We start from the raw sequence: 26,445 nt of genomic DNA, 5'->3' as shown, positions 1-26,445 counted from the left end.
GTTCATTCCTTGAATGATGAACAATATCAAAAATATTTTTAACATCTTGGCTGCAAGATAATAGATAAGTTCTCCCATTCATTTAAATAAAGATTGGGATGGATGAACTCTTATTCTTTATGACAACCAAGATGGAAGACAGAGATGACTATTACTCACATATTGTCTATTTCATAAGAATCACACCCTGGTTACTTCTCTATTTGTTCTTGGTGGATTGCTCTCAAATATTTTATTTTTCATATTTCATTTTCCTTTCAAACTACAGAAATTCTATAAATTAATATTAAAATTATAAAAATATAATTCATATTGGATATAAATTGGAAAAAAAATATAAAGTTCATATTGGATATTTTCCCCATCTTCCAGTAAAGATTATATTGTATTTAATATTAATGAAATTAAAAAGTGGAATGATAGTTATATCTACTTTTTATCTGAATTGTGTACAAAGAAGTGTCAATATTTCAGAATACTTAATTATAAAGGATAGAGGCTATGGAGCTGCTGGGGAAATGTATTCTTATGGGACTACTGATTTTCAGCACTCATTATCATCAGTAGCATTGGAAATGGCTCATGCCTTTCTTCTTGATATATATTTCTATAATTTGCCATCCTGGACACCACACCTCTCTGACTGCTCCCCTTTAGATTGTTTTATTGAGTATTAGTTTTTTCCATGTATCCTTTACACTAGCATGTACTAGTGCTCAGTTATGGGCCTTCTTTTCTACTCTGTGGCCTGAATGCCAACTATCTTCCAATGACTTCAAAACATATACTCTAGTTCAGACGTCTTTGTTTACCTCCATGATTGTATATTCAGCTACCTAGTTGAAATTTAAATATGAAGTCTAATAGATACACCAAGTTTAACATGTTCCTAACTGAATTGGTCTCTTCTTCCCATGCAGTCTCCAATTCTGCTTTCCCCACACTATTCTCTATATTATCGATGACCGTATTGACATAGGTCAAAATTATATTGTGATACTCATATTGTGAATTCCTTTTTCTTTCAAATTATGCATCCAAATATCAGTTCATTCTTTTTGTTCTACCTTCATAGTTTATCTTGATACTGACCAGAGGGATCCCTTTTAAATAAGTCCTCATTTTCGTTGCAACATTTGGCAAAGTGTATGTAGTGACAGTAAAAAACATGGTTGCAAAAAAAATACCACTATCTTCAGTGTAGTAATTACTTTTAAGCCACAAGAAAGACAGTTGGTTTTGGGAAGATATATAGGGTCCATTTCAGCTGAATCAATACATAGCTATATGTTTTTTAATGATCTGTAGCAAATAATTATTAATATTTGTTAGATACCGAGGGTGAATATCTGAGCACTCTATCATTGATCATTTTGGAAGGTTTGAGGAATTCCCTAATAAAGGATGGTTAAAGACAATAAATTAAAACACTTTCCAAACACTTTGTTATCCTGTGCCAGTCTGCACCAGGCTTCTAAAGGTATACTTATAGTCGCTTATTTCAACTCATTCTTCATTCCAGAGACAGTTTTCATTTAGCATTCATTGCCACAATGTAAAATCAAAGGAAATTGAACCTAAGAAAAGCATTTATAAACTACAGAACATCCAAGAAAAATAAGAATGAAGAAGGACAATAAGTCCATATCATATCACAAATGGTTATACTAATGGGACCATGAGATATTTGTCATATATTTGAAGCACAAAAAGGTGCTTAAGATACAGAATCAGGACCCAGGGTATAAAGTTATGTTGAGGAAGCATTTTGGACATTTTGTAAAAGCCTTAATGGATAGTTACCACTGTCTAGTAGAGAGCTGGATTGCCTCAGAGTAGTGATTGCTCTACTGGTGATCGAAATATGTAAACAGAATTTTAAATATTTATCAGTAACATTGGTGAATGGTTCTTTCTTTGAGTTGAATTTATAACCAACTGACTCCTAATTTCTTTTTATTTTCTTCTGCTTATAAATGTCTTTGCTTAAAACATGATGCATGGCCATAATAGTCTTGATGTGGTCTTGTATATGTGGCGTGTTTTGGGATTGATTCAGGGTTTATACCATATTATATCAGCTTTTTTGGTGTCTGATCTGTGTCAGCCTCCGATAAATCAGCAAGAGATTACATTAGATTTTTGGCCTCTGTTCTCACTGGTGAGTTATGTATAAAACAGAGAGTATGGAAAGGCTAGGAAAATAAAAGGTCAGATGTGTTCTTAACTTCTCTTTTCATATCTACATTTGTATTTGGGAATGTCATGGTTGAGAAACAGGCCATGAAAGAAATAACTTTGTTGGTACATAGTACATTGCTCCTTTTAAGGGTGGACACATAGTTATGATTTCTTGTATTTTATTCAATGTCATTCAGAATGTGAACAGGGGAGAATTATCCAAGGGTTCTAAGTGAAGAAAAAAATATAACATCATCACTACATTTTGCTGATGGTGCAAATGGCAAGGAGGACATAAAATCGATAAGAAGTAAATTTCTTAATTACTGTAAAGACATTTAAGATTGTCAGCCTGTTTTAAAGTGAATGTCTGTTTTGCACATTGCTATATTTCCTGCATCTGGAACATTAATGCATAGTATACACTCAGTAAATATTGTTGAATAAATTATTGTATTCATTTGACCTTTAATTTAATCCTGAAAATAAATTGCAGCAGATTTTCCATTTCTCTGAGTACCAATGCTATGGTCCTTGAGTAGTTTGCTCCACTAATCTTGTTTCCATGGCAAAATGAATTTGCATTTACTCTCTAGGGGTATGTAGGAGGTTGGCAACATCTCTGTCAATTGTGAGGTCACCAGTAAGACCTGGCAGTGATGAGTGCTTCCCCAAATCACAGCTGTGCAGCTTTCTCAGTGGTCTCATTCTCTTCTGCTTAAAGCACATAACTGGGCTGGAATTGCATGAGATAAGTGCTGCAAGGGCTCATCACCATGGTGAATGGCTCTAAAAAAATCACTGAGTGACTAACCCTTTAACAACTAGGTGTACAACTGACTATGCACCAACTCATTAAGTGCTAGGGTGGGTGGTGATTTGGAAGCCACGTTTCTGGTTAAGAAATAATATAGGTCAAACAAAGTTAGTTAATAGATCTAAATGCTTCTCTTGACTCAACAATATGGAACACGTAAAATTTTCTCTTTTGCAACAAAAAGAAGCCACATTGTTATGACTTTTGAGAATCCTGATGGATGAAGACCTGGAAATGTTTCTTTACTCAGCTTTTGCTATTGAATTTAACAACAGCATGAACACATGTGTTTGATCATCTTGCATAGCACTACTAAAATTTTAAGCCTGAGCAATGTAGGTTAGACACGGGCATTTTCTGAGTGAGCTAAAGGAGAGCTTACTCGTTTCTTTTCTTCAAAGCCAAATTGAGAAGCTATTAATTCTGATTTTGTTTTTTGGAAAAAAAATCAACCTTACAAGCTTTCACTTTTTCTTCCACCTCACGAGCCCTTCCTCCATAATCTCCTTTACTGGTTCTTTCTCTTCCTCCCAATGTTAGGGTCTTCAGAGATTGATCTTAGGCCCTGTTCTGTTCTTTCTCTATTCTCTTTTGCTGGGTAACATCATTCAGTCTTACGGATTGAAAAATTATCATTATTTTGGCAGCTCCCAGGTAGATGTCTCCAGGGTAAAACTACCCACTAGGCTCCATTCTTCAACTGTCTACTTGATTTTTCCATTTTGATGTCTCAAAAATATATTAGACCTGATAAGTTCTAATCAGAAATTTGATTCTCTATCCCTAAAACCTGTTTTAGCTCTATGATTTGAGTTTTATATCTCAATTACAGGCAGCTGTTTCTTCCTTCTTAAGTACTAACGCTAGAAACTTTGGAGTAATCCTTAATTTGTCTGTGTCACTGCTCCTCCATGTCGCGATATTACACCATTAAACACATTTGGATGATTGCCCTCCGGTTTGGGTGAGAATCCAAAATAAATGTCATATCTGTTTACTTTTTTCAACCTTAGTCCAGTCACCATGTGTTGCCTCCTTAGCCTAGCCACTGTGATCTTGCACCTGGATTATTAGAACTGACTTCAAACTGGCCTCCCTCATTCTACTTTTGGTCACCCTAGAATCTGTTTCCTGAAAAAGAGCAAGAATGGTTTTCTTCAGAATTGCATTCGATCATGCCATCCACCATCTTTTATTTCCTATTACACTTCACATAAAATCTAAATGTCTTAGGATTTTAAGAGCTGTACATGAATCATGCCCTGCCAGCCTTTCTGCTGTTTTGCTGCCTAATTGTTTATCTATGACTCCTATCACTGCCTCAGTCTCAACACTACCTGTCAGTTTTTAACTGAGTTTGGCTTTGTAGGTAGGTTTTCCTAATAAGACTTTACACTAATTCCACTATTACTTATTGCTTTAATTACTTCAGTAGCCTCCCAACAAGTCTTGTGTCTCTCCATTTCAATCTTTCTTTTAAATTAATCTGAGTCATATGTACATCATTTAAAAGCTAATACTTACTATGAGAAAGAAAATATCCTCCCCACTCTCCTGTCTTTGAGTTCTGCCCTACAGGAGCAATACCATTTCTTCTGCTACTAAGTATTTTGGCTATATTTATTTTTTATTTTTCATTTTGATAAATGAAAGCTTTATAGGAGCAATTCTGTTTCTCCTGTAAGTATTATAGCTATATTGCTTATTCTTTATTTCTTACCTTTTGAAATATGTTTTGCTGTGACCTATACACATGGGACAGATACATATGTTGTAAATGATAAGTAGAAGTGTACACCTTTGTGAACATAAAGTACATAGGTTGAGTTTCTCCCCACGTCTTCCAGAATTACAGCCTCAGTATATGGCATCGCTCCACCTGGGACATCATCTTTTCCCCATTTAAGTTCGTTTTCATATAGCGAACTCCTTCTTTCACTTTAGTTCTTGCTCACATGCCATCTCCTTATTTACTGAGCTACGCATTTTGGCGTCTCTATCATTAACTCTAATTTTCTTGGATCCTTCTTTGTTTCTTTAATACTGCTTTTCACAATTTATAATTTCTTAAGTGTATTTTTCTGAATACCTGAATATACAAGGTCCATAAAGACAGGGGTTCATTCTGTTTTCATCTTTGAATCCTCAATTACTTGCATACTGCCATATGGTAGGTATTCAGTACATATATTGATAATGAACTTTAAATAATCATTGGGATGTTACAATGGAACATAATAGGTTTGGGCTAGACTGGTGAACAACTAAGAAGTAGATTTTAAAATAAATTTGCTCCCTTTCTTTAACCTGTTATTTGCATATTTAAAATAATTCATAGATGGCCCAAAATAATAATTACAAATTATTACATGTAACAAGAGATTACAGTAAGGGAATGGATACAAGAAAATATATGAAAATCAATAGCTTCTCTTGATATTGAGCAAAAATTAGTTAGAATATACAATGAGAATTGAGGTAACTATCAGAACAAGAGAAACAACACCTAAAGCAGTCAGGTTGGATATCTAAATGTGAGGATGGGGCACTCATTTTCCACTTGACCAGTCTTCACTGCTTCCTTTTTACTTTTTCAGCATAGAGGCCAAAGAGTAGTTTCTATTTATTCTCATACTTATGATGTTGTATATGATAGAGTTAAAAAGGCACATTTTGAACCTTTTAAAATCTATATCTCTATTAAATGTCAGAGGAAAAGACAAAAAAGAACATCAGTTTGCAAGAAAATGAAGAAAAGCCATATATTTTTCATTTGTAGGAGTGAACTTGTTCCTGAGTAATTATGTAAATAAAGTATGACTCTGTTGAGAGATATACCGCAAAAAGCCCTCATGAAGCACACCGAGATAAAATTTGTAAGCAGTGTCCAAGGAAAAATAGATGGCTTACAAAACAAAGAGGACTTTCATCAGGGATTGTTTTTTATTATGAATCAAGTAAGCGAAGCTGCTATGGAATGCCCCTGGGTTTCTTTCTGATAACCATTTCTTATTCCCACTTCCCGTACATAAAGTCTCTTCTCTGATGCCCCCTCATTCAAAAGGCCATTTCCACATCACTCTGTAACCCATTCCTAGTACTTACCACCACTTGAGTTCATATAATACATGTATAGCTTTTCATTGAGTAAATAAGACTCAAGGGTCATAATAAAACACTTGCCCGCCCCTCCTGGTTTTGTTTCTGGTATTTATTTGTAGGTTCTGGGAAGATTTCTGGTAAATTTAGTTGCAAAATTCTCTATTTGATCTTTCAAATATGTATTCTATAATCATCAAACTGTCAAAATTCACATGAAGTTAAAATTAATCGGCCACATGCCCTCCGCATTCAGGCTTCCTTAGAAGAAATTACATGCAATAAAAAAGGGTGAATGAAGTCAGAGTCCTTGTTATTTCTCCACCTATAGCTTTCAGTCCTCCTACTCAGTGCACTGTGCTTTCTCTGGCTCCTCTAGCATTGGAACTATTAACAGACACCCAGAAGGAGGGGCAGGTTCTTAGGTGACTGATGGCATTTTGGGATATTATTGTCGAGCTCCACATTTGCCAAGTGCTTTAAATGGACAGTCTTTCATAGACCACATTTGTGGCTTCTTGGGAGACTCTTTTCTTCAGAGATACTCCTCAGTCTCTGAGGATCTTATGCTTGTCCTGTGAAGAGGGTGAATTCATCTTTTCAGGTGGTCACTTGCAACGTTTGCCTTAGTCTTTGGGTATCTGTTGGAATACTTTTCGTCTATATTTTCATCTTTTTTTAAATTGCAGAATAGAACAAAGACAGAAATAAGATTATAAATAATCAACATAAAGCTTAACAACAGATTATAAAGCAAATATAGCTCTTTTTGACCCAGCTGACTAAATGGTGCATGATTTTCTTTCGTAGAGTGTAAGTTGATGAAGGACCTCGACCACCTTGTTCGCTGCTGTTCCCTGAGCCTCTAACTATACAAAGTTTATACTAATAAGCATTTATTGGATAAAGAATTGGATGAAAAAATCAGTAATAAAATCATGATATATTTAGAGGATAAACTATTATTTGGCAATTAAAAGACACACTTATAAAGATCACATAATGCTATAAAAAACAAGCTTTTCTTAAATGGGACAAAGTAGAATATAAAACTCTACTATATGTATGCCTGTCTATACACACAAATGTATGCCCATACACCAATACGTATATGAGTATATATGTGTAGGTAATTTGACTAGAGAAATATATACATACATTCATATGTAATTATCCTGTTTGACAAGATTTAGAAGAATTTTTTAAACCATGTTTTTTAAATGTTCCACTATTTTAAAATTCCGGTTGTATGATTAGAAAAGATTTGTAGGAAAGAAAATAGAAAAGAGAATTAAAGAATGGAAGAGGAAAACCAAAAACATTGAAATATTCTACCAAGTCTGCCATGGGAGAATTGTTGGGATATCTACTGCTGAAGGAGGCCTGGAGGTGAAACCTCAGCCCACTTAGAAAGCCAGTGTGCCTTTGGCAGCCAAAAAGTCTGATCACATAAAACAGTCTGGCAAGATAAAGTTCAGAGCCTTAATATAGTATTTTTGCCTTCTGCTGTGGGAGAGATGGGGCCTGGCCTGGCTATTGATATCAAATTTTGGCTATCTACCATCTGTGAGGTGTTATGCTTGACATCCAAATCCTTAGTGTAAAATTTTTTAAACATGAGGATTTTTTTGAAATAATACTCATATGGCAGGCCTACCCTTTTGCAGAAAGCTTCACAAAGACAGCATGTGCTTGAAACCAGACAGCCTTTCCTTTGAATCCTGTCTTCACCACATACTGATTTGTGATTTTAGGACATATTAAATCTTTTTGAAGCTCACTTCGTTTTTTATTTATAAAATTGATGAAATCAGCATGTGTCCAAAGCTCTGTGTATAGATTAAATTAAATAATGCATGTCAAATCCTTGTAAACATGCCTATTATTATCTTATTGTTTTCATATAAACAGTTTTAAATGGGCTTGAAAAAGAAAGAGCAAAGGTCAATATAATTTTTAGCTGGCGTAACTAAAAAAGGTAGAGCCATAAACAGATATACAAACTTAGAGGGGTGATACTAAGGTGGAAAGAATGATGATATGACTGACGTGAAACAAGGGAAATAAGAGAGGAGGGTGAATCTTGAGGGGAGGCAGTGGACTACAAGTGAGGGGGATTGGGGGATCATCTCCATAAAGGAGGTTATCAAACCACTGAGTATGATAGATGCAGAGAACAATTGTTTACCAAAATCCAGCCTTGGGATGAGGAACATGACCTGTTTAGAGAACAGAAATAGTTTCCAGAGATGAAAATGACCAGGGTAGTGAAAATTCAAGGAGGAGAAAAGTGGGCAAGGATCAAATGCCACAGAGAGGGAAATAAAAAGGAAATTGTAGGCAACCTCAGAACAATTTCTGGAGTTTGGGGATTTGGAAGTGGGGACTAGAATGTAAGTAAAAATTTAAGTAAAGTGTAAATAGCAAGCAAAGATAGCATAATGTATCAAAAACAAAAATTAACATGGATATTAGGAAGCCTACACTCTATCCTGACATTCACATTAACTCTCTGTATATTGCAAAATTTCTAAGGATTGATTTTATTTATTTTAAAACTCCAGTAATGCTCAGATGATTTCCAACTTTTCATCTATCATTGGAGTTTTATGATTCTCTTTGGAGCCCTTTGGCTAGGAAAGAAAATGGAATGATGTTAACAATATGGTCATCTGAAAAATTTTTCTAAAGATACTTCTTGGGCACACAAGGAAGCCGACATTGGAAATGACCAGTGGAGGAAATAAAATTCTAATTCCCACCTACAAAATCCCAGGTGGAGTAAATACCTGCTCTTCAGAGCAGGGACGGATACATTTTCCGTTATCTTAAGAAGGAAGACTACATTGAGTTAAGAACAACATTCCTTGAGCACCTGGTATATACTAGACCTTATGTATTAAAGGCATGAAGATGAGCATTATTTCAAAGCCTCAAGTAGCTCATGATCTAATCAGAGAGACATGAAACTATAACCATAGTAGACATATCAGTGCAACAACAGAAAATGTCTGGTGTAGAATTAGATAGGGAAAGCAATGGTTACTTTGGAGAAAGGACAGGGTCTGCTTGATTTTGAAGAATTGATGACTCTTCACAGGCACTATGGCATTCTGGAAAGAGAAGACAGTATGTGCAATATGCCAAGATGTAATCATGCAACTAAAGGTTATTTTGAAATATGTTTGTTCACACAGTAAAAGTTTGTCTGTTACTGTTTTTTTTTTTTTTTTTTTTTTTTGAGACAGAGTTTCGCTCTTGTTACCCAGGCTGGAGTGCAATGGCGCAATCTCGGCTCACTGCAACCTCCGCCTCCTGGGCTCAGGCAATTCTCCTGCCTCAGCCTCCCGAGTAGCTGGGATTACAGGCACGCGCCACCATGCCCAGCTAATTTTTTGTATTTTTAGTAGAGACGGGGTTTCACCATGTTGACCTGGATGGTCTCAATCTCTTGACCTTGTGATCCACCCGTCTCGGCCTCCCAAAGTGCTGGGATTACAGGCGTGAGCCACCGTGTCTGTTACTGTTATATATGAAGTTTGAGTAGTAAAAGTAAAACTAGAGAGGTAGATGAGAGATTCGCATAACTTATTGGCTTCATATATCTTCATGAAGGATTTTGAGTTTATCTTTGTAAGTATACAGTGGAAACATTAAAAGAATCATTAGGAAGAGTGATTTAAGATGATAAGAGAATAGATATGGTATCAGAAGTGTAGTTTTATACAGATTTATATGTAGATATAGAATACACAAATGCATGATAAATCATTCCCATTTAATACTAAAATGGTATTTTATTTGAATATAGCATAAGAAAAACATGGCATTATAAGTTATGCCTAGCCCTATATCATGCTTACATTTGAGGCTATATAATGCTTTATTTACATAATGAGATCTATTATCACACTATAGCCTTATGAGAAAATACTTAAGAAAATAAAGACAAACTTACATAGAAGTTCAGATCATGTACTGTATCAGATATTTGTCTAAAATATCTTAAAAAGCATATACTTATGCTAAAGGCTTTAAGCAACTTCTGTTAGCAGTGTTGAAAACAAAACACTTCTCCTTCTAGTGTCTCACTAATTCTTGGATGTACCATATATTGGGACAATAGACTTATAGCCTAAAATATTTAAGACATTGGCTTTCTTTGTCCCATCAAGAACATGTCTTTTTTCAATTATATGAGTTTATTTTATTTTCTGATCATATTTTCCTATATTTCTGCTCAAGCCAATCATCTTCTAACTGTTGCCTAGACTCTCCACTCTCTTTGCCCCTGCTCATAATCCCTCCTCTATAAGGAGCATCCTTGCCCTTGTCTTATGCAAATCCTGCTGTCCCTCAGGACCTTTCTCATATCCTGAATTTATAATGATCTATCACCTTTCACAAGTCCAGTAGCACTTAGGACATTTAGTTATTATGATATACTATATATTTTTAAATGATTTTAAATGACAAAAATTACAAATATGTACATTACAAATGAACATATTTTATCAGGTTTTGTGATGACAAGATTTAAAATCCACTTTCTTGACAATTTTTGAATATATAATGCATCATTTTTTAATTATAGTCACCACATTGTAAAGTAAATCTCTTGAACTTACTCCTCTTGTCTAACTGAAATTTCGGATCCTTGGACCAACATCTTCCCAACTCCCTTTTCTTCGGCTGACCACCATTCTACTCTTTGCTTCTATAAGTCTGACTTTTTTAGATTTTACATGTAAATGAGATTGTGCAGTAAATCTCTTGAACTTATTCCTCTTTTAACTGAAATTTTGGATCCTTTGACCAACATCTTCCCAAATTCCCTTTCTCTCCTTCTGCTGACCACCATTCTACTCTCTGCTTCTATCAGTCTGACTTTTTTAGATTTTACATGTAAGCAGATTGTGCAGTATTTGTGTTTCTATACCTGGCTTATTCTACTTAATATAATGTCCTTCAGGTTCATCTATGTTATCACAAATGACAGGATTTTCTTCTTTGTTAAGTCTGAATAGTATTCTGTCTTCTCTCTCTCTCTCTCTCTCTCTCTCTCTCTCTCTCTCTCTCTCTCCCTCTCCTCTCTCTCACACACACACACACACACACACACACACACACACACACACACCATTTTTTAATCCATTAATCTGTTAATGGACACTTAGGTTGATTCCACAGCTTGACTATTGTGAATAGTACTTCAATAAACATATGGGTGCAGATCTCTCTTTGACATCTGATTTCATGTCTTTTGAATATATAGCCAGAAGTGGAATTGCTGGATCATATTTTTTTAAAATAGGATTTTATCATGACTCTTATGATATTTAGAACTTAATGAATGCTCCATACATACTTGTTCTACTGATCCTTAAAAAAATTCCTTAAGCCATATCACTGAAATTTTATCTAAAAAACTGAGGCTCAGGAACTTGAAGAAAATTGCAAGAAAGGAGCATGGAAGAATGAAGAGAAAACTTCAGATAATTGTAGAAGTATTTTGGTTTTGTCAGTTATTTGGAAGTGAGATAGTTGAAGTGAAACAGTCATCCCAGTAGAAGTGGGAAGTATCATTTCGCTTTCTGCTCCTTGTAACTTTTTAGTTAGGTCTTATGTGTTTTAGGATTTATCTATTTAATAGCCTATAATTAATATGAATTTGAACAGATGAACCATTTATATTTAATGAGAGGTAAGCAACGATATATGAACATCCCTGTACATTGTCCAAATCAAATTTTAGGTTTCGATTAGAAGTTTGTGGTAGTGTCAGCACATCTACCTGGAGATAGAAGTTAATGGTTATTTAAAAAGCACAGAGCCACATAAATAGAGAAAAAGACATTTCCACCAGTTACAAAAAAGAAATGACTGGTAGCTTATTTCCACAAAAGCAATGCTAAATTGTAAAATATGGAAATTCTTACTAATTTGAGAAATCAAACATCATTAAATGACAAAAGAACAAGCATTCATCATGTAAGAAAATGCCTATGATATTAGAAATAAGTTAGAAAACAACTGTTAAACTTAATTTTGCATCTAGATATTTACATGAAATGCCTCAAGTGAGTTAGTTATTTTGAAAAAATTTTAAAGGAAAATATGAAAAACACTTATATACTTGGCATTTATTTTAGATAATACATTGTGCCATATTTATTTTATTTCTTGCTAAAATTCAGAGGACAATATTTGCATTAAAGCAAAGACTGCCTAATTGTGGTTTGCCCAGCACAGGGGCACTTGTGCAGAGAGGTTAATATGGGTTCATGTTCTTCCATAGCCTGTAAAATCATGGTACAGATAGAATAATTTATTTTGTTAATGGAAAAGGTAGCCCTTGGAGGGGACACAGAAAACCTCAAGAATTTCTATAATTTTGCTTAATGTGAGCCAGTATCTTGAATGACACATATTCATGCTAGGGCATTTTGTGGCCATAGGAGAGTATTAAAGGTCCAGATAGAAAGTTCATGGTGTGACTCTTGATGCTAAATATGCCCCAGAGTGAACTGAGTTGGAACTCAGTGGTCAGACTATAAATATGTATTGAATGAATGAGTCACCACTTATAATTACTCCAACTTGTTTTTTCCTGTTTAAAATTAGCTTTCTTGTTTTTAAAAATGTCTGTAGATATAATTCTAATTCAAGAGATAATGTTATGTAATAAAGAAGCTTCCAAATCCTAACAAAACAATAATATAATTTATTTCAGACAACAGTTTACATGCTAACAGAGACGCAAAACTTAATGAAGTTAGATTCTTTGAACTCTGTGAGTTTTTCAGCCTATACTCAAAATGTTTGTGTACTTATGTTTATTATGATTGACCTTATTGTTAAAATTAAAATTACAGAAAACACTTATTGACGAGTTACCCATTATCAGAGCATTGCCCATGGTAAAGAGCATTGCTTTCTGTTCCTTCTAACTTTTATATTTTGAGACAGAGAGTCTCTCTCTGTCACCCGGCTGGAGTGCAGTAGTGTGATCTCAGCTCACTTCAACCTCACCTCCTGGGTTCAAGTAATTCTCCTGCCTCAGCCTCCCAAGTAGCTGGGACTACAGGTGCATACCACCATGCCCAGCTAATTTTTGTATTTTCAGTAGAGACAGGGTTTCTACATGAGACCATGTTGGTAAGGATGGTCTCAATCTCTTAATTAACCTCGTGATCTGCCCACCTTGACTTCCTAAAATGCTGGGATCACAGGCATGAGCCACCACTCCTGGCTGTACTTTTAAAATATGTGTATTTTTAAAAAGCTATCCTCCAAATAACCCTATGAAGTTGAGGTTTGGATAAAGGTGCTATAACTTTCTCATAGTTACAGAGCTAGCAGTAAGTTATGAACCCAGTTCAGAATCTGTTCTTGGAGGCATTAAATTTTATGTGATAGTAAGCAATTAAATTTTATATCGTTTATTGTTATAAATCTAACCATGTCTATAACCTGTTTGAAAGGCTGTATTGAGTCACAAATTTATGATTTCCATAAACTGAGCATGGCTGCCTGAGCTGTGCTGAGTATCATAATTAGTATTTTAATCATCAGCCTCACTGCCAATTTTATAGTGACCTTGAAAACTTGGTGACTCTCAGAATTACAGTAATCTGTAAGACAAGAATAACATATTTATTTATTTTTAGTCTAGTTCAATAATGCGTAACACACCACTACCTATTCTCAATTTATGTGTAGATGTACTACATCTTTAATGACCATTATTTAATAATTTTATTTTTAATATTTTCTTGTTTCTCATTAAATTAAGCTCAATGGAAAAACCGTTGGATTTGATGTACTTATCTTAAAATTTAAGCTACTTTCAGATTAAGAGAAGTAAAATATTTATGGAAAATGAAAGAACTTATTTGAAGATATTTGAAGGCATATTAAAATTACACAAATATTTGTCCCCCGTATATGCCTAATATTTGTGTGAGTGTGTGCTTGTGTGCATGTGTGTGTGTGTGTGTGTGTCAGAGAGAGCTTGAGACATAAAGAAACCAACAGAGGCAGAGAGAGAGAAAGGGAGAAAGAGGATGAATCAGGGTGATAAAATTGCTTATTGCATTTCTTGAATGATGAAACTCATTCAATAAAATGAGATTGATTGGGATTTTAAGATTTACTCTCAATTTACTTTATTTGGTACAGAATGAAATGAGGTAAAATATTGGCAATGGAAGATGCAATACTCTAATAATTCAAAAAAATTTATTTAAAAATTTTCTTCTATACTTCTGAAGAAAACATACATTTTCATTTCTTTTTAAAATTTTCACTTTAGAAAATAATTGTATTATCATTGTGCTACTTATATGTGGATCAAATTGAAATGAAATATACATAAAATTCACATTGATAATTCAAAACAGAATTGAGAACTTTGATGTTAGCAGATTGGGTATGAGTAATACAGGTTTTAGTATATGATTTCTTCAAAACCATTTGCTAAAGAGATAATACAATTGAATGTATGCTACCTATAAATTATGGAGAGTTAAATAATAAAAATGGAAAAGATCAAGTCATAGAATGTTCTTTCATGTGGAACACTTTCCTAGTTGTAATGTAAATTTAAATTCTAAAAAAGGAAAGAAAGAAATGACTAGGCTTAGCCTCAAAATATAACAAATATAGTTACTTGTTATAAGTACTTTTTATTAATCATAACTGTATTTTACAGTTTTAACCCTCTAACAATTGGATGACTTTTAAAACATGTCACTATGTGAAATGAAACTTGTTGATGTAAGTGATGCTTCATTTTTGTCTAACTTATTCAAAGGCTTTAAAATATATAGTAATTTTAGTATAATATATACTAAAAATATATAGTAGAAGGCTTTAATAATATTGTATATATTACTTTTAATGCTTCTTAAAAGTAATTTTGATGCATTTGTCTTAAAATGTTACATGAATTACTTTATTAAATAATGATTGTCAAAAAGTTGGACTGTGTCATGTATGCAATTAAAAACTGTATTGCTCTTTCTGTACATGCTGTACATGTAAGTGACCCCTTGGGTCTCCCAAAGTGAGCCTTTAACATTCCAAAATTTTTACAGTGCATCTGTTGCTGGCGTCTAGCCTCCCACCCACACAGGCTAAGATTAACTAAATGAAGTTTATGCTAGTGCAATAAAGTACATAAAGATGAAGTAATAAAATGGGAAGATAGGTACCTTACTAGTGGGGTTGCTAAATTAGTTTCACTAGAAGACTATGCACATTTGTTAACAAAAACAGAATGTATGAGTGGAAACATCTAAAAGTATTTTTTCAAATGGTATTTCTTACATATATTTTTGTGTTATATATTCCAGATGGGATTTATACAGCTCAATGAAGACTTCATATTTATTGAGCCACTCAATGATACAATGGCCATAACAGGTCACCCACACCGTGTCTATAGGCAGAAAAGGTCCATGGAGGAAAAAGTCAAAAAGAAGTCAGCTCTTCACAGTCATTACTGTGGTATCATTTCAGGTAAATGCCTTATCCTGAAAGTGTTTAATTTAAGTAAACATTCAATGTGAGATGACTACTTTAAAAAAATCTCTCTCTCTTTCATCTATTTACTAGCTTTACTTACTTATTCTTAATTTAGAATCTTTTGGTTAATAACCATTAAATGTATCAATTATAGGATTATCTTTTAGTTTCTTATGAAGCACTCCACTTTAATATCAAAAAGTAGAAACTCAAAAGGACTTTAGAGATTAACATATAACATATCCTATACTTTTCTTGAATTGTAAAGTGTTCCTCATGGGATACTGTTCACTTTACTGCAATAGAAATGACACAGAGAATTCCAGATACCCTGAAACTGAATACTGTGAGCTCACAGCCTCATTTTAGTCCACCTCTATGAAGGTGGATATCTCTTTACTTGGACTAGAAGCATCCTCCTCTTCCCTTTCTTTTTTTTTTAATTTTCTTTTTCCCATCTAAAACATTTTGGAAGTTAAAATTAACTGCAGAATACAAAGGAGAGTAATATTTATATGTTTGAATTTTGTTCTCAGTATTCAAATCCCTTAAGTCTGGAACTTTTCAGAGGCTCATAAACATTCCCAAACATCAAATCCTTGGTTCTTTTTGTCTGCCAGTTCTTTACAGGAACAAAATAAGGGTGACTGTTTCATGTACTTTCTTACTTCCTTTAGGCAGAGATCTGTGGTGTTTGCAAGAATGGTAAGGAAAATGAATGATTTATGTTACATAAATAGGATCTGAAAGTCATAGTTAATATTTAGAAAAAAATTAAAAGTTTTCCTAGGAAAAATCTTTATACATGGAATCCAGATATCTCAGGGTATTTACTGATCTAAGAAATATTTCCAATTAGAATCTGAGAAAATATGAATTTATTAAAAATTTTTCAGTTTAAGGACTTTAAGATTTGACTTGCAGATCTTAATTGTCCATGTAGTTTGTATCAAGATATCAATTCTAAAATTTATTATAGTATTTGAGGCTAGATTAGATATGTGCATGGTGACAATAATTCACGTTTGTAGAGACAATAGGATGTCTACATCATCAATTGTCTAGGGTGTTCAGATTTTGAAAAAATTATGCTTCTGTTTAGAATATATTTATCTCAAATTAATCTGCTACTTCTGTTTTCTTTTGTAAAAACTCATGATGTCAGTCTGTACAGGCATCATCATCAAAAGTAGTTAATTGAGTCTCTCTCCACATCACAGTATTCCATACCCACCATCAAGCCAGTTTAAATAAGACATATCCGTCTTCTCTATTACAAACACTATAGATATAAAGAAGATAAAATCAGCTGAATGAAAGTCAGCATTATGAACAAGCAAAGCTTCTATATTGGGAAATGATAAAAATGACAACAACAGTTTGGATTTAGTCTATCTAAGTAGATTACTTTGTATGAGTTATACTGCGAATCTGCACTGTATAACTTTTGAATCATTGTTAAGTTCCAGCTGTTCTAATTACTCATGTACTCTGATGACACAAAGCAAACTTTTTATGCCATTATGTGTAGAGGAAAGTTTTCTAGAAAATTCTGAATTGTAGTAGGTAAATAAAGCATAAATATACAGTTCATATTTGGTAAACATTGTGCATAAAGTATTTTTTTTTGAAAGAAAGAAAGAAAAAAAGGAGTGGGCGGAGGAAGAAAGAAAAAAAGAGGGAGAGAGAATGGGAATGTAGCGTTATTCTAAAAATGGGTATTAATAATGGCTGATCAATATTTTGTGTATTTAAGCCGGAGAATGTATATTTTGTGTATTTAAAATGGAGAGCTCTATAAATACTTATTGAGTTTACTTGTTCTGGATCTGAGTTCAAGTCCTGGATATCCTTATTAATTTCCTTATGAAGTTTCTGATATATGTTTTTTTTTGTAGGCATGATTGTTACATGTAAATGTTGACCTACTTGGACCAAGAACTTGCATGTGAGGAGTGCTAAGCTATTATCAGCTAAATAATTTACCAAGCTTACCTATTTTCAGATTCTTTTTGAGGGTTCAGAATGTTAAAAATCATTTTAAAATTAGCAATCTGTGAAATAAAATATTTACTTGTACTGGTATGTCAAATTGTAGCCTTTCTCTTCTTATTCAGGCTGATATATTAACAAATTAATAACATGGTCCAAATGTTGATAATGTTTCAGTATTTGCCTCTGGAAAATGAAACGATTAAGTTTGCTTGTCTTCAACTTGGTCTTTGTATTCTCTTAATCTTTTCAAGATTTTAAGTAGATTATGTTTATCTATTGCTTATATAAATATAGTTTTCCAAACAGGGATTTTCTGTTTTAAAATGAGTTTGTTGTGTTATTGTATTTCAACATATTGTAAAGGAGGGGAAAGCACATGAGTTTGAGAGTCAGAGGCCTCAGGTTCAAGACCCAGCTTCAGTCTCACTCCAGCCTAGGTAGTCTTGAGCAATTCCCATTACTTTTGAAACTTAGTTTTTTTGTTTCTAATGTAAGCACAACCAGTCATCTCACAGGAATGCAGAGATAAATGACACAGTTTCTGTTCTCAAGAGGTGAACAATATATTATTTTAAGAAACTGGTAAATCAACAATTACACCATAGTCATAGTATACAAGATCCCAAGCTCCTAAAAATGACAATTGAGTTTCAAAGATCAAGTAAAACTTAATTAAGACTAGAGGGAGAAAAGGGAACAGAGTCCAGGTTGAGATCATGAACTTCAGGATCAGACTGCCTGTGTTCATATCCCTATGTGACTTCTCTCTGTGTGATCTTGGGAAGCTTACTTTCTCTCTCAAAAGGTCCACTTGCTATATACAAAATGAAGATATTAATACTTGAACTTCAAGACTGTCCTCAGAATTATGTGATATTATGTATGAAAAATGAGAAATATGAAGTTTTTAGTGCATGTTGTTACTGGGGCAAGGACATTTCAGACAGAAGGAACAACACATGAAAAATTGTAAAGGCATGAGAAAGCATCAGTCAGGGGAGTGGAAACCAAGTTTCTGTACTTGACAAGATACATTCCCAGAAAAGTAGTCATGGATTAGAAAATGAAGGGATTTGTATGCCCTGGTAAGGACTTTGTCTTCAAGTGACATTATCAATTTGTATTGTTTAAAATTTTAGTATAAATGTATGAGTTTGTCTAAGACTCAGTAGGAGAAGAAGATATTTAGGGAGTTGAAGACAAAGATTTAGGCAGGATGTAGACATGTAGAGATCATCGCCTTTATTTTTTTGAAACGGAGTTTCGCTCTTGTTTCCGAGGCTGGAGTGCAATGGCGCAATCTCAGCTCACCGCAACCTCCGCCTCCTGGGTTCAGGCAATTCTCCTGCCTCATCCTCCTGAGTAGCTGGGACTACAGGTGCGCGCCACCATGCCCAGCTAAGTTTTGTATTTTTAGTAGAGATGGGGTTTCACCGTGTTGACCAGGATGGTCTCGATCTCTTGACCTCGTGATCCACCCGCCTCAGCCTCCCAAAGTGCTGGGATTACAGGCGTGAGCCACCGCGCCCGGCCCGCCATTTTTTTTTTTTTTTTTTTTTTTTTTTTTTTTTTAAGACGGAGGCATCCTCCACCACCCGGTTTCAAGCGATTCCCCTGCCTCAGCCTCCTGATCATCTCCATTCTTAGAGCTGACTTAACCAGATCGCTACTGAAGGAGATCCCATACTCCATCATAAGTATTGTGGAGATCATTGTCAATCTGTGGAGGGCATTATGGAGAACACACACTGAGCACTGGTTAATGCTGCTGTTAATGCTGCTACATTTCTTCTCTGACTGGAAGTATACAGTATCAATTGTGTTGTTTTTATACATACATTTGGATACAATATGGTCTAAAGATTTAGGAGATGAAGAATGAGCTCTGCATAGTTGCAGATAATAAAAACATCAAAGGGAGCAACTTAATAAAAAGATTACTTCAATATGCATGATTTTCACAGACAATGGATAACTTATATGGCAGAGTTATCTGTGCCATATATCTCTACTGTGGAGTTGAGATTATTTAGAAACCTAGAATTTCTCACGTAGACTATCTAAATGAGAATAAGGACAGAGGAATCTGACAGATTGGGGCCAACATAGCTGTCACTAGCTGGGACACTGAAGGAAACATACTTTTCTAACTCTCTTATGTGATCTATCTGCCACTCTTGGTACAGATAAAAAGCCTCTCATTTTATAAACAATCCCCCTGGTTCTTGTTTTAGCTCTCCTTTTATATTCTTACTTCTCCATCTCTGTCTCTTCTATGGGAATGTCTTCTTCCATCTGTTTATCCTTGAATGCAGGCATTTCTCAGGACTTCCTTTTTTTCCTACTTCTCATTCCACCTACTTTCACCCTTCCCAGGGTGATATAATCCAAAGCCAATGTGGGTTCAGCTTTACATTGATTAATTCCAAAGTGTCTCCATTTCAACTTTTCTCATGACTCACTTCTATTCAGAAGTCCTCAAGCATCCCAGACTTAATAAATCTGAAGCTGAACACATCATTTCTCCTTCCAAACTCCTCTTCTGATATCCCCAACAATTTACCTAGTCACTTGAAAATTAAAAGTAAACCCCCCAACCAAAACACAAGTAAAACAAACAAATAAACAAAAAAGTGTTAATCTAACCTTCTGCTTTTTCGTCCTCTAAGTCTGAATAATGATGTCTACGTCCTAATATTTTGCCTGTCATTTCTTTCTACCACTTCTGTTTTATTATCATAAAAAGAATATTTGTTTAGCCAGTCACGGTGATATACCTGTAGTCCTAGCTACTCAGGAGGCTGAGGTGGAAGGATCACCTATGCCTAAGAGTTTGAAGCTGCCATGAGCAATGATCACACCACTGTCTTCCAGCCTGGGTGACAGAGCGAGACCTGATCCCATCTCTAAAAGGAATAAAAGAAGAAAGAAAAACCACATTTCTATAAAATGTATCATGGGCCAGTTCATGTAGTTATGTTACATGTGTTATTTTATTCTTATGTTTTCTATGATCCTTTGAGGTAGGTAGTATTTGTATCCTCTTTATTTTCAAACCTTTTTGTGGGTACACAGTAGTTGTATATATTTAACAGGTACATGAAATGTCTTCATATAGTCATGCATTGTGATACAAGCACATCATGGTGGACAGGGTACCATTCCCCTCAACCACTTATGCTTTGAGATACAAACAATCCAATTACTTTCTTTAAGTTATTTTAAAATATACTATTAAGTTATTATTAACTGTAATTACCCTATTGTGCTATCAAATAGTAGGTCTTATTCAGTCTAAGTCTTTTTGGTACCTATTAACCATCGTGCCCCTCACTTCACTTCCCAGCCTCTGCTAGCCATCCTTCTACTCTTTATGTTCAGTAGTTCAACTGTTTTGATTTTTAGATCCCACAAATAAGTAAGACCATGTCATGTTTATCTTTCTGTGCCTGGCTTCTTTCATTTAACATAATGATCTACAGTTCCATTCATGTTGCTGCAAATGACTGGATCTCATTGTTTTTGTGGCTGCATAATATTTCGCTGTATATAAGTACACCATTTTCTTTATCAGTTCATCTGCTGTTGGACACTTAGATTACTCCCAAATCTTAGCTATTATAAACAGTGCTGCAAAAAAACATTGAAGTGCAGATATTGCTTAGACACACTGATTCCTTTTTTGGGGGTTATATGCCCAGCAGTAGGATTGGTGGGTCACATGGTAGCTCTATTTTTAGTGTTTGAGAAACCTCCAAACTGTTCTTCATATTGGTTGTATTGATTTACATTCTCACTAACAGTGTACAAGGGTTCCCTTTACTACACATCCTTCCCAGCATTTGTTGTTGCTTGTCTTTTGAAAAAAGCCATTTTAACGGAGGTGAGATGATACTGTGGTTTTGATTTGCATTTCTCGGGTGATCAGTGTTATTGAGCACCTTTTTATGTGACTGTTTGCCGTTTGTATGTCTTTTTTTGAGAAATGTCTATTCAAATCTTTAGCCTATTTTTTAAAAATTGAATTATGAGATTTTTTCTTATGGTGTTGTTTGAGCTCCTTATACATTCTGGTTATTAAACCTTTGCCAGTTGGATAGTTTGCCAATATTTTCTCCCATTATGTGCATTGCCTCCATTTTGTTAATTGTATCCTTTATTGTGTAGAAGCTTTTTAACTTGATATGATCACATTTGTTCATTTGGCTTTGAATGCTTGTGCTTGTGAGGTATTACTCAAGAAATCTTTGCTGAGACCAATAATGTCCTGGAGATTTTTCCTGAAGTTTTCCTGTAATAGATTTAAATCCTTAATCCATTTTTATTTTTGTAAATGGTGAGAGATAGGAATCTAGTTTCATTCTTTTGCAAATGGTTATTCAGTTTCCCCAGCATCATCTATTAAAAAGATGCTCTTTTCCCTAGTATATGTTCTTAGCACCTTTGTAAAAAATGAGTTCATTACAGGTGTGTGAGTTTGTTTCTTGGTTCTCCGTTATGTTGCATTGGTCTATGTGGCTGTTTTTATGGCAGTATCATGCTGTTTTGGTTACTGTAGCTCTGTAGTACAATTTGAAGTCAAGTAATGTGATTCACACAGTTTTGTTCTTTTTGCTGAGAATAGCTTTGTCTGTTCTGGGTCTTTTAGTGATTTCACATAAATTTTAGGACTTTTTTTCCTAATTCTGTGAAGAATGTCATTGGTATTTTGATAGGGATTGCATTGAATCTGCAGATTACTTTGAGTAGTATGAACATTTTAGCAATATTGATTCTTCCAAACCATGAACATGGAATATCTTTCTACTTTTTGCTATCTTCTTCTATTTCCTTCATCAGTGTTTTATAATTTTCATGATAGAGATCTTTCACTACTTTGGTTAATTCCTAGGTATTTAGTTTTATGTTTGGCTACCGTAAATGGGGTTACATTTTTAAATTTCTTTTTCACATTGTTCACTGCTAGCATATAGAAGTGCTAATGATTTTTGTATGTTAATTTTGTATTCTCTAACTTTACTGAATTTATCTGTTTTAATAGTTTTCTTGTGGAGTCATTAGGGTTTTTCAAATATAGGATGATATCATCAGCAAACAAGGTTAATTTGACTTCTTCCTTTCCAATTTGGATGCCCTTTATATTTTTCTCTTATCTGATTGCTCTACCTAGGACTTGCAGTAATATACTAAATAACAGTGGAGACAGTGGGCATCCTTGTCGTGTTATAGATCTTAGAGAAAAGTCTTTCTGTTTTTTTCCCATTTAGTATGATACTAGCTGTGGGTCTGTGGTGTATAATTTTTATTATGTTGATGTATGTTCCTTTTACCCCCAGTTTTTTTCGTGCTTTTATCCTGAAGGATGTTGAATTTTAGGAGATGCTTTTTCAGCATCAATTGACAGGATCCTATGGTTTTATTCTTTATTCTATATATAAGATATATCATGTTGACTGATTTGCAAATGATGAACCATCTTTGTATCCCAGGGATAAATTCCACGTTGTCATGATGAATGAACTTTTTAATGTATTGTTGCATTCACTTTGCTAGTATTTTGTTGAGGATCTTTGCATCAGTAGTCACTAGCCTACAGTTTTGTTTGGTTTTTCGTAATTCATGTGTCTCTTTTTCTGGTTGTGTGTGTGTGTGTGTGTGTGTGTGTGTGTGTGTGTCAGAGTAATACTGGCTTCCTAGAATGAACTTGGAAGTATTTCCTCGTTTTACATTTTTTGGAATAGTTTGACTAGGACTGGTAATAGTTCTTCCTTAAATGTTTGATAGATTTTAGCAGTGAAGCCATAAGATCTTAGACTTAACTTTACTGGAATATATTTTATTATGGCTTTAATCTGATTACTTGCTATTTGATCTGCTCAGATTTTGGATTTCTTCCTGGTTCAGTCCTTTTAGGTTGTATATATCTAGGAATTTGTCCATTTCTTCTATATTTTCCGACGTTGATAAATAGTTGCTCATAGTAGCTACTAATGATGGTTTGAATTTCTGCAGTATTGGTTGCAATGTCCTCTTTGCCATTTCTGATTTCATTTATTTGGACCTTCTCTCTTTTATTCTAAGTCTGGTTAACGGTTTATCAATTTTGTTTAACTTAAAAAAAAACTTTCTGTTTTATTGATTTTTTGTATTTTTTATTTCAATTTCATCTATTTCTGCTCTGATCTTCATTACTTATTTTATTCTAGTCTTAAGTTTGGTTTACCTTTGCTATTCTAGTTCTCTAAGATGTATTGTTAGGTTTTTTATTTGAGATTTTTCTTTTTTATGTAGGCACTTATAGCTATAAACTTCCCTCTGAATACTGCTTTTGCTGTATCCCATAGGTTTTAGTATTTTGGCTTCCATTATCTTTGTTCAAGAAATTTTCCAATTGCCTTCTCACTTTCTTCATTGACCCACTGGTCATTCAGAAACAATATTTTTAATTTCCATGTAGTTGTATAATTTCCAAAATTTCCTCTTGTTATCAATTTCTAGTTTTATTCCATTTTGGTCAGAGAAGATGCTTAATATTATATTACTTCAATTTTTGGAATGGTGTAACACTTGTTTTATCACATAACATATGGTCTTTCCTTGAGAATGATCCATGGCCTGAGGAAAAGAATGTGTATTCTGCAGCTCTTTGTTGAAATGTTCTGTACATTTTTATTAGAGTCATTTGGCCTATAGTGCAGATTAAATCTGATATTTCTTGGTTGATTTCCTGTCTGAAAGATCTGTCCAGTGCTGAAAGTGGGGTGTTTCCAGGTATTATTGTATTGTGGCCCATTCTCTCTCATTAGTTCTAATAATATTTCTTTATTAGAACTAATGAGAGAGAATATGTATATGTATATATATGTATGTATATATATGTATATATATATATGTGTATATATATATATATATGTGTATATATATAACCATTTTAAATATATATACAACCAACACTGGAGTACCCTATATATGGAGGTGCTCCAGTGTTGGTTGCATATATATTTAAAATGGTTATATCCTCTTGTTGAATGGACCCCATTATCATTATATAGTGACCTTCTTTGTCTCTTAAAGTTTTTGTCTTGAAATCTATTTTTTCTAATATAACTATAGGAACTGCTGAATTCTCCCAACTTGAACATAACCAATAGCTACCACTGAGATCAGACTATAGAAAATACTTGGCCAGACATGGTGACTCTCACCTATAATCCTAGCACTTTGGGAGGCCAAGGTGGGCGAATCACCTGAGGTTGAGAGTTCAAGACCAGCCTGACCAACATGGAGAAACCCCATCTGTACTAAATACACAAAAAAATTAGCCAGGCATGGTGGTGCATGCCTGTAATCCCAGCTACTCAGGAGGCTGAGTCAGGAGAATCCCTTGAACCAAGATTGCATCACTATACTCCAACCTAGGCAACAAGAGCAAAACTCTGTCAAAAAGAAAGAGAGAAAAGAGAAAAGAAAGAGAGAAAGAGAAAGAAGGAAGGAAGGAAAGAAGGAAGGAAGGAGAGAGAGAGAAAGAGGAAGAAGAAAGAAAGAGAAAGAAAGAAAGAAAGAAAGGAAGAAAACATCTAGGATTACAACTTACAAGGGACATGAAGGACCTCTTCAAAGAGAACTACAAACCACTGCTCAAGGAAATAAGAGAACATAAACAAATAGGAAAAAAAAAATCATGCTCATGGATAGGAAGAATCAATATTGTGAAAATGGTCATACTGCCCAAGGTAATTTATAGATTTAATGCTGTTCCTATCAAGCTTCCATTTACTTTATTTGCATAATTAGAAAAAACTACTGTAAATTTCATATGGAACAAAAAAGAGCTTGTATATCCAAGTCAATCCTAAGCAAAAAGAACAAAGCTGAAGTCACACTACCTGACTTCAACCTACTACAAGGCTACAGTAACCAAAACAACATGGTACTGGTATCAAAACAGATATATAGACCAATGGAACAGAACAGAGACCTCAGAAATAACACCACACATCTACAACCATCTGATCTTTCACAAACCTAGCAAAAACAAGCAATGGGGAAAGGATTCCCTATTTAATACATGGTGCCAGGAAATCTGGCTAGCCATATGCAGAAAACAAAAACTGGACCCTTTCCTTATACCTTACACAAAAATTAACTCAAGTTGGATTAAAGACTTAAATGCACAATGCAAAGCCATAAAAACTCTAGAAGAAAATTTATGCAATCCCATTCAGGACATAAGCATGGGCAAAGACTTCATGACTAAAATACCAAAAGCAACTGCAACAAAAGCCAGAATTGACAAATGGGATCTAATTAAACTAAAGAGCTTCTGTACAGCAAAAGAAGCTATCACCAGAGTGAACAGGTAGCCTAAAGAATGGAGGAAAATTTTTGCAATCTATCCATCTGATAAAGGGCTAATATCCAGAATCGACAGGGAACTTAAGCAAATTTTTACAAGAAAAAAAAAACAACCCCATCAAAAAGTGGGCAAAATAGAAGGGGATGGGGGGACTGAAGAGGGATAGCATGAGGAGAAATAACTAAAGAAGATAACAGGGTGATGGATGCAGCAAACCACCTCCATAGCCCTTGTATACCTATGTAACAAACCTGCAAGATCCGCATATATACCCCAGAACATAAAGTATAATAAAAAAAAAGCAGGAAAAAAATGTGGACAAAAGATATGAACAGACAGTTCTCAAAAGAAGACATTTATGCATCCAACAAACCTCCATGGCACATGTATACCTATGTAACAAACTTGCACTTTCTGCACATATATCCCAGAAATTAAAGTAAAAAAAAAAAGAAGGAAAAGAAAATAT

At 34.3% G+C, this 26,445-nt stretch overlaps 1 protein-coding gene across 5 annotated transcripts in view; it reads left to right on the top strand.

Annotated features, from left to right (window-relative positions):
- ADAMTS19 (ADAM metallopeptidase with thrombospondin type 1 motif 19) overlaps nucleotides 1–26,445 on the top strand; it is a 266,721-nt gene that overhangs the window by 31,693 nt on the left and 208,583 nt on the right. For all 5 annotated transcript variants that reach the window (XM_002744633.6, XM_035290949.3, XM_078364939.1 and 2 more), the window contains one exon: nucleotides 15,454–15,619. In XM_002744633.6, the coding sequence (XP_002744679.3) occupies nucleotides 15,454–15,619 (166 nt within the window). The remainder of the gene's footprint in view (nucleotides 1–15,453; nucleotides 15,620–26,445) is intronic.

The sequence above is a fragment of the Callithrix jacchus genome, chromosome 2 (genome assembly GCF_049354715.1).
Source record: "Callithrix jacchus isolate 240 chromosome 2, calJac240_pri, whole genome shotgun sequence".
In the NCBI taxonomy this organism is placed as follows: domain Eukaryota; kingdom Metazoa; phylum Chordata; class Mammalia; order Primates; family Cebidae; genus Callithrix; species Callithrix jacchus.
This window is presented reverse-complemented; position numbering and strand designations above follow the sequence as displayed.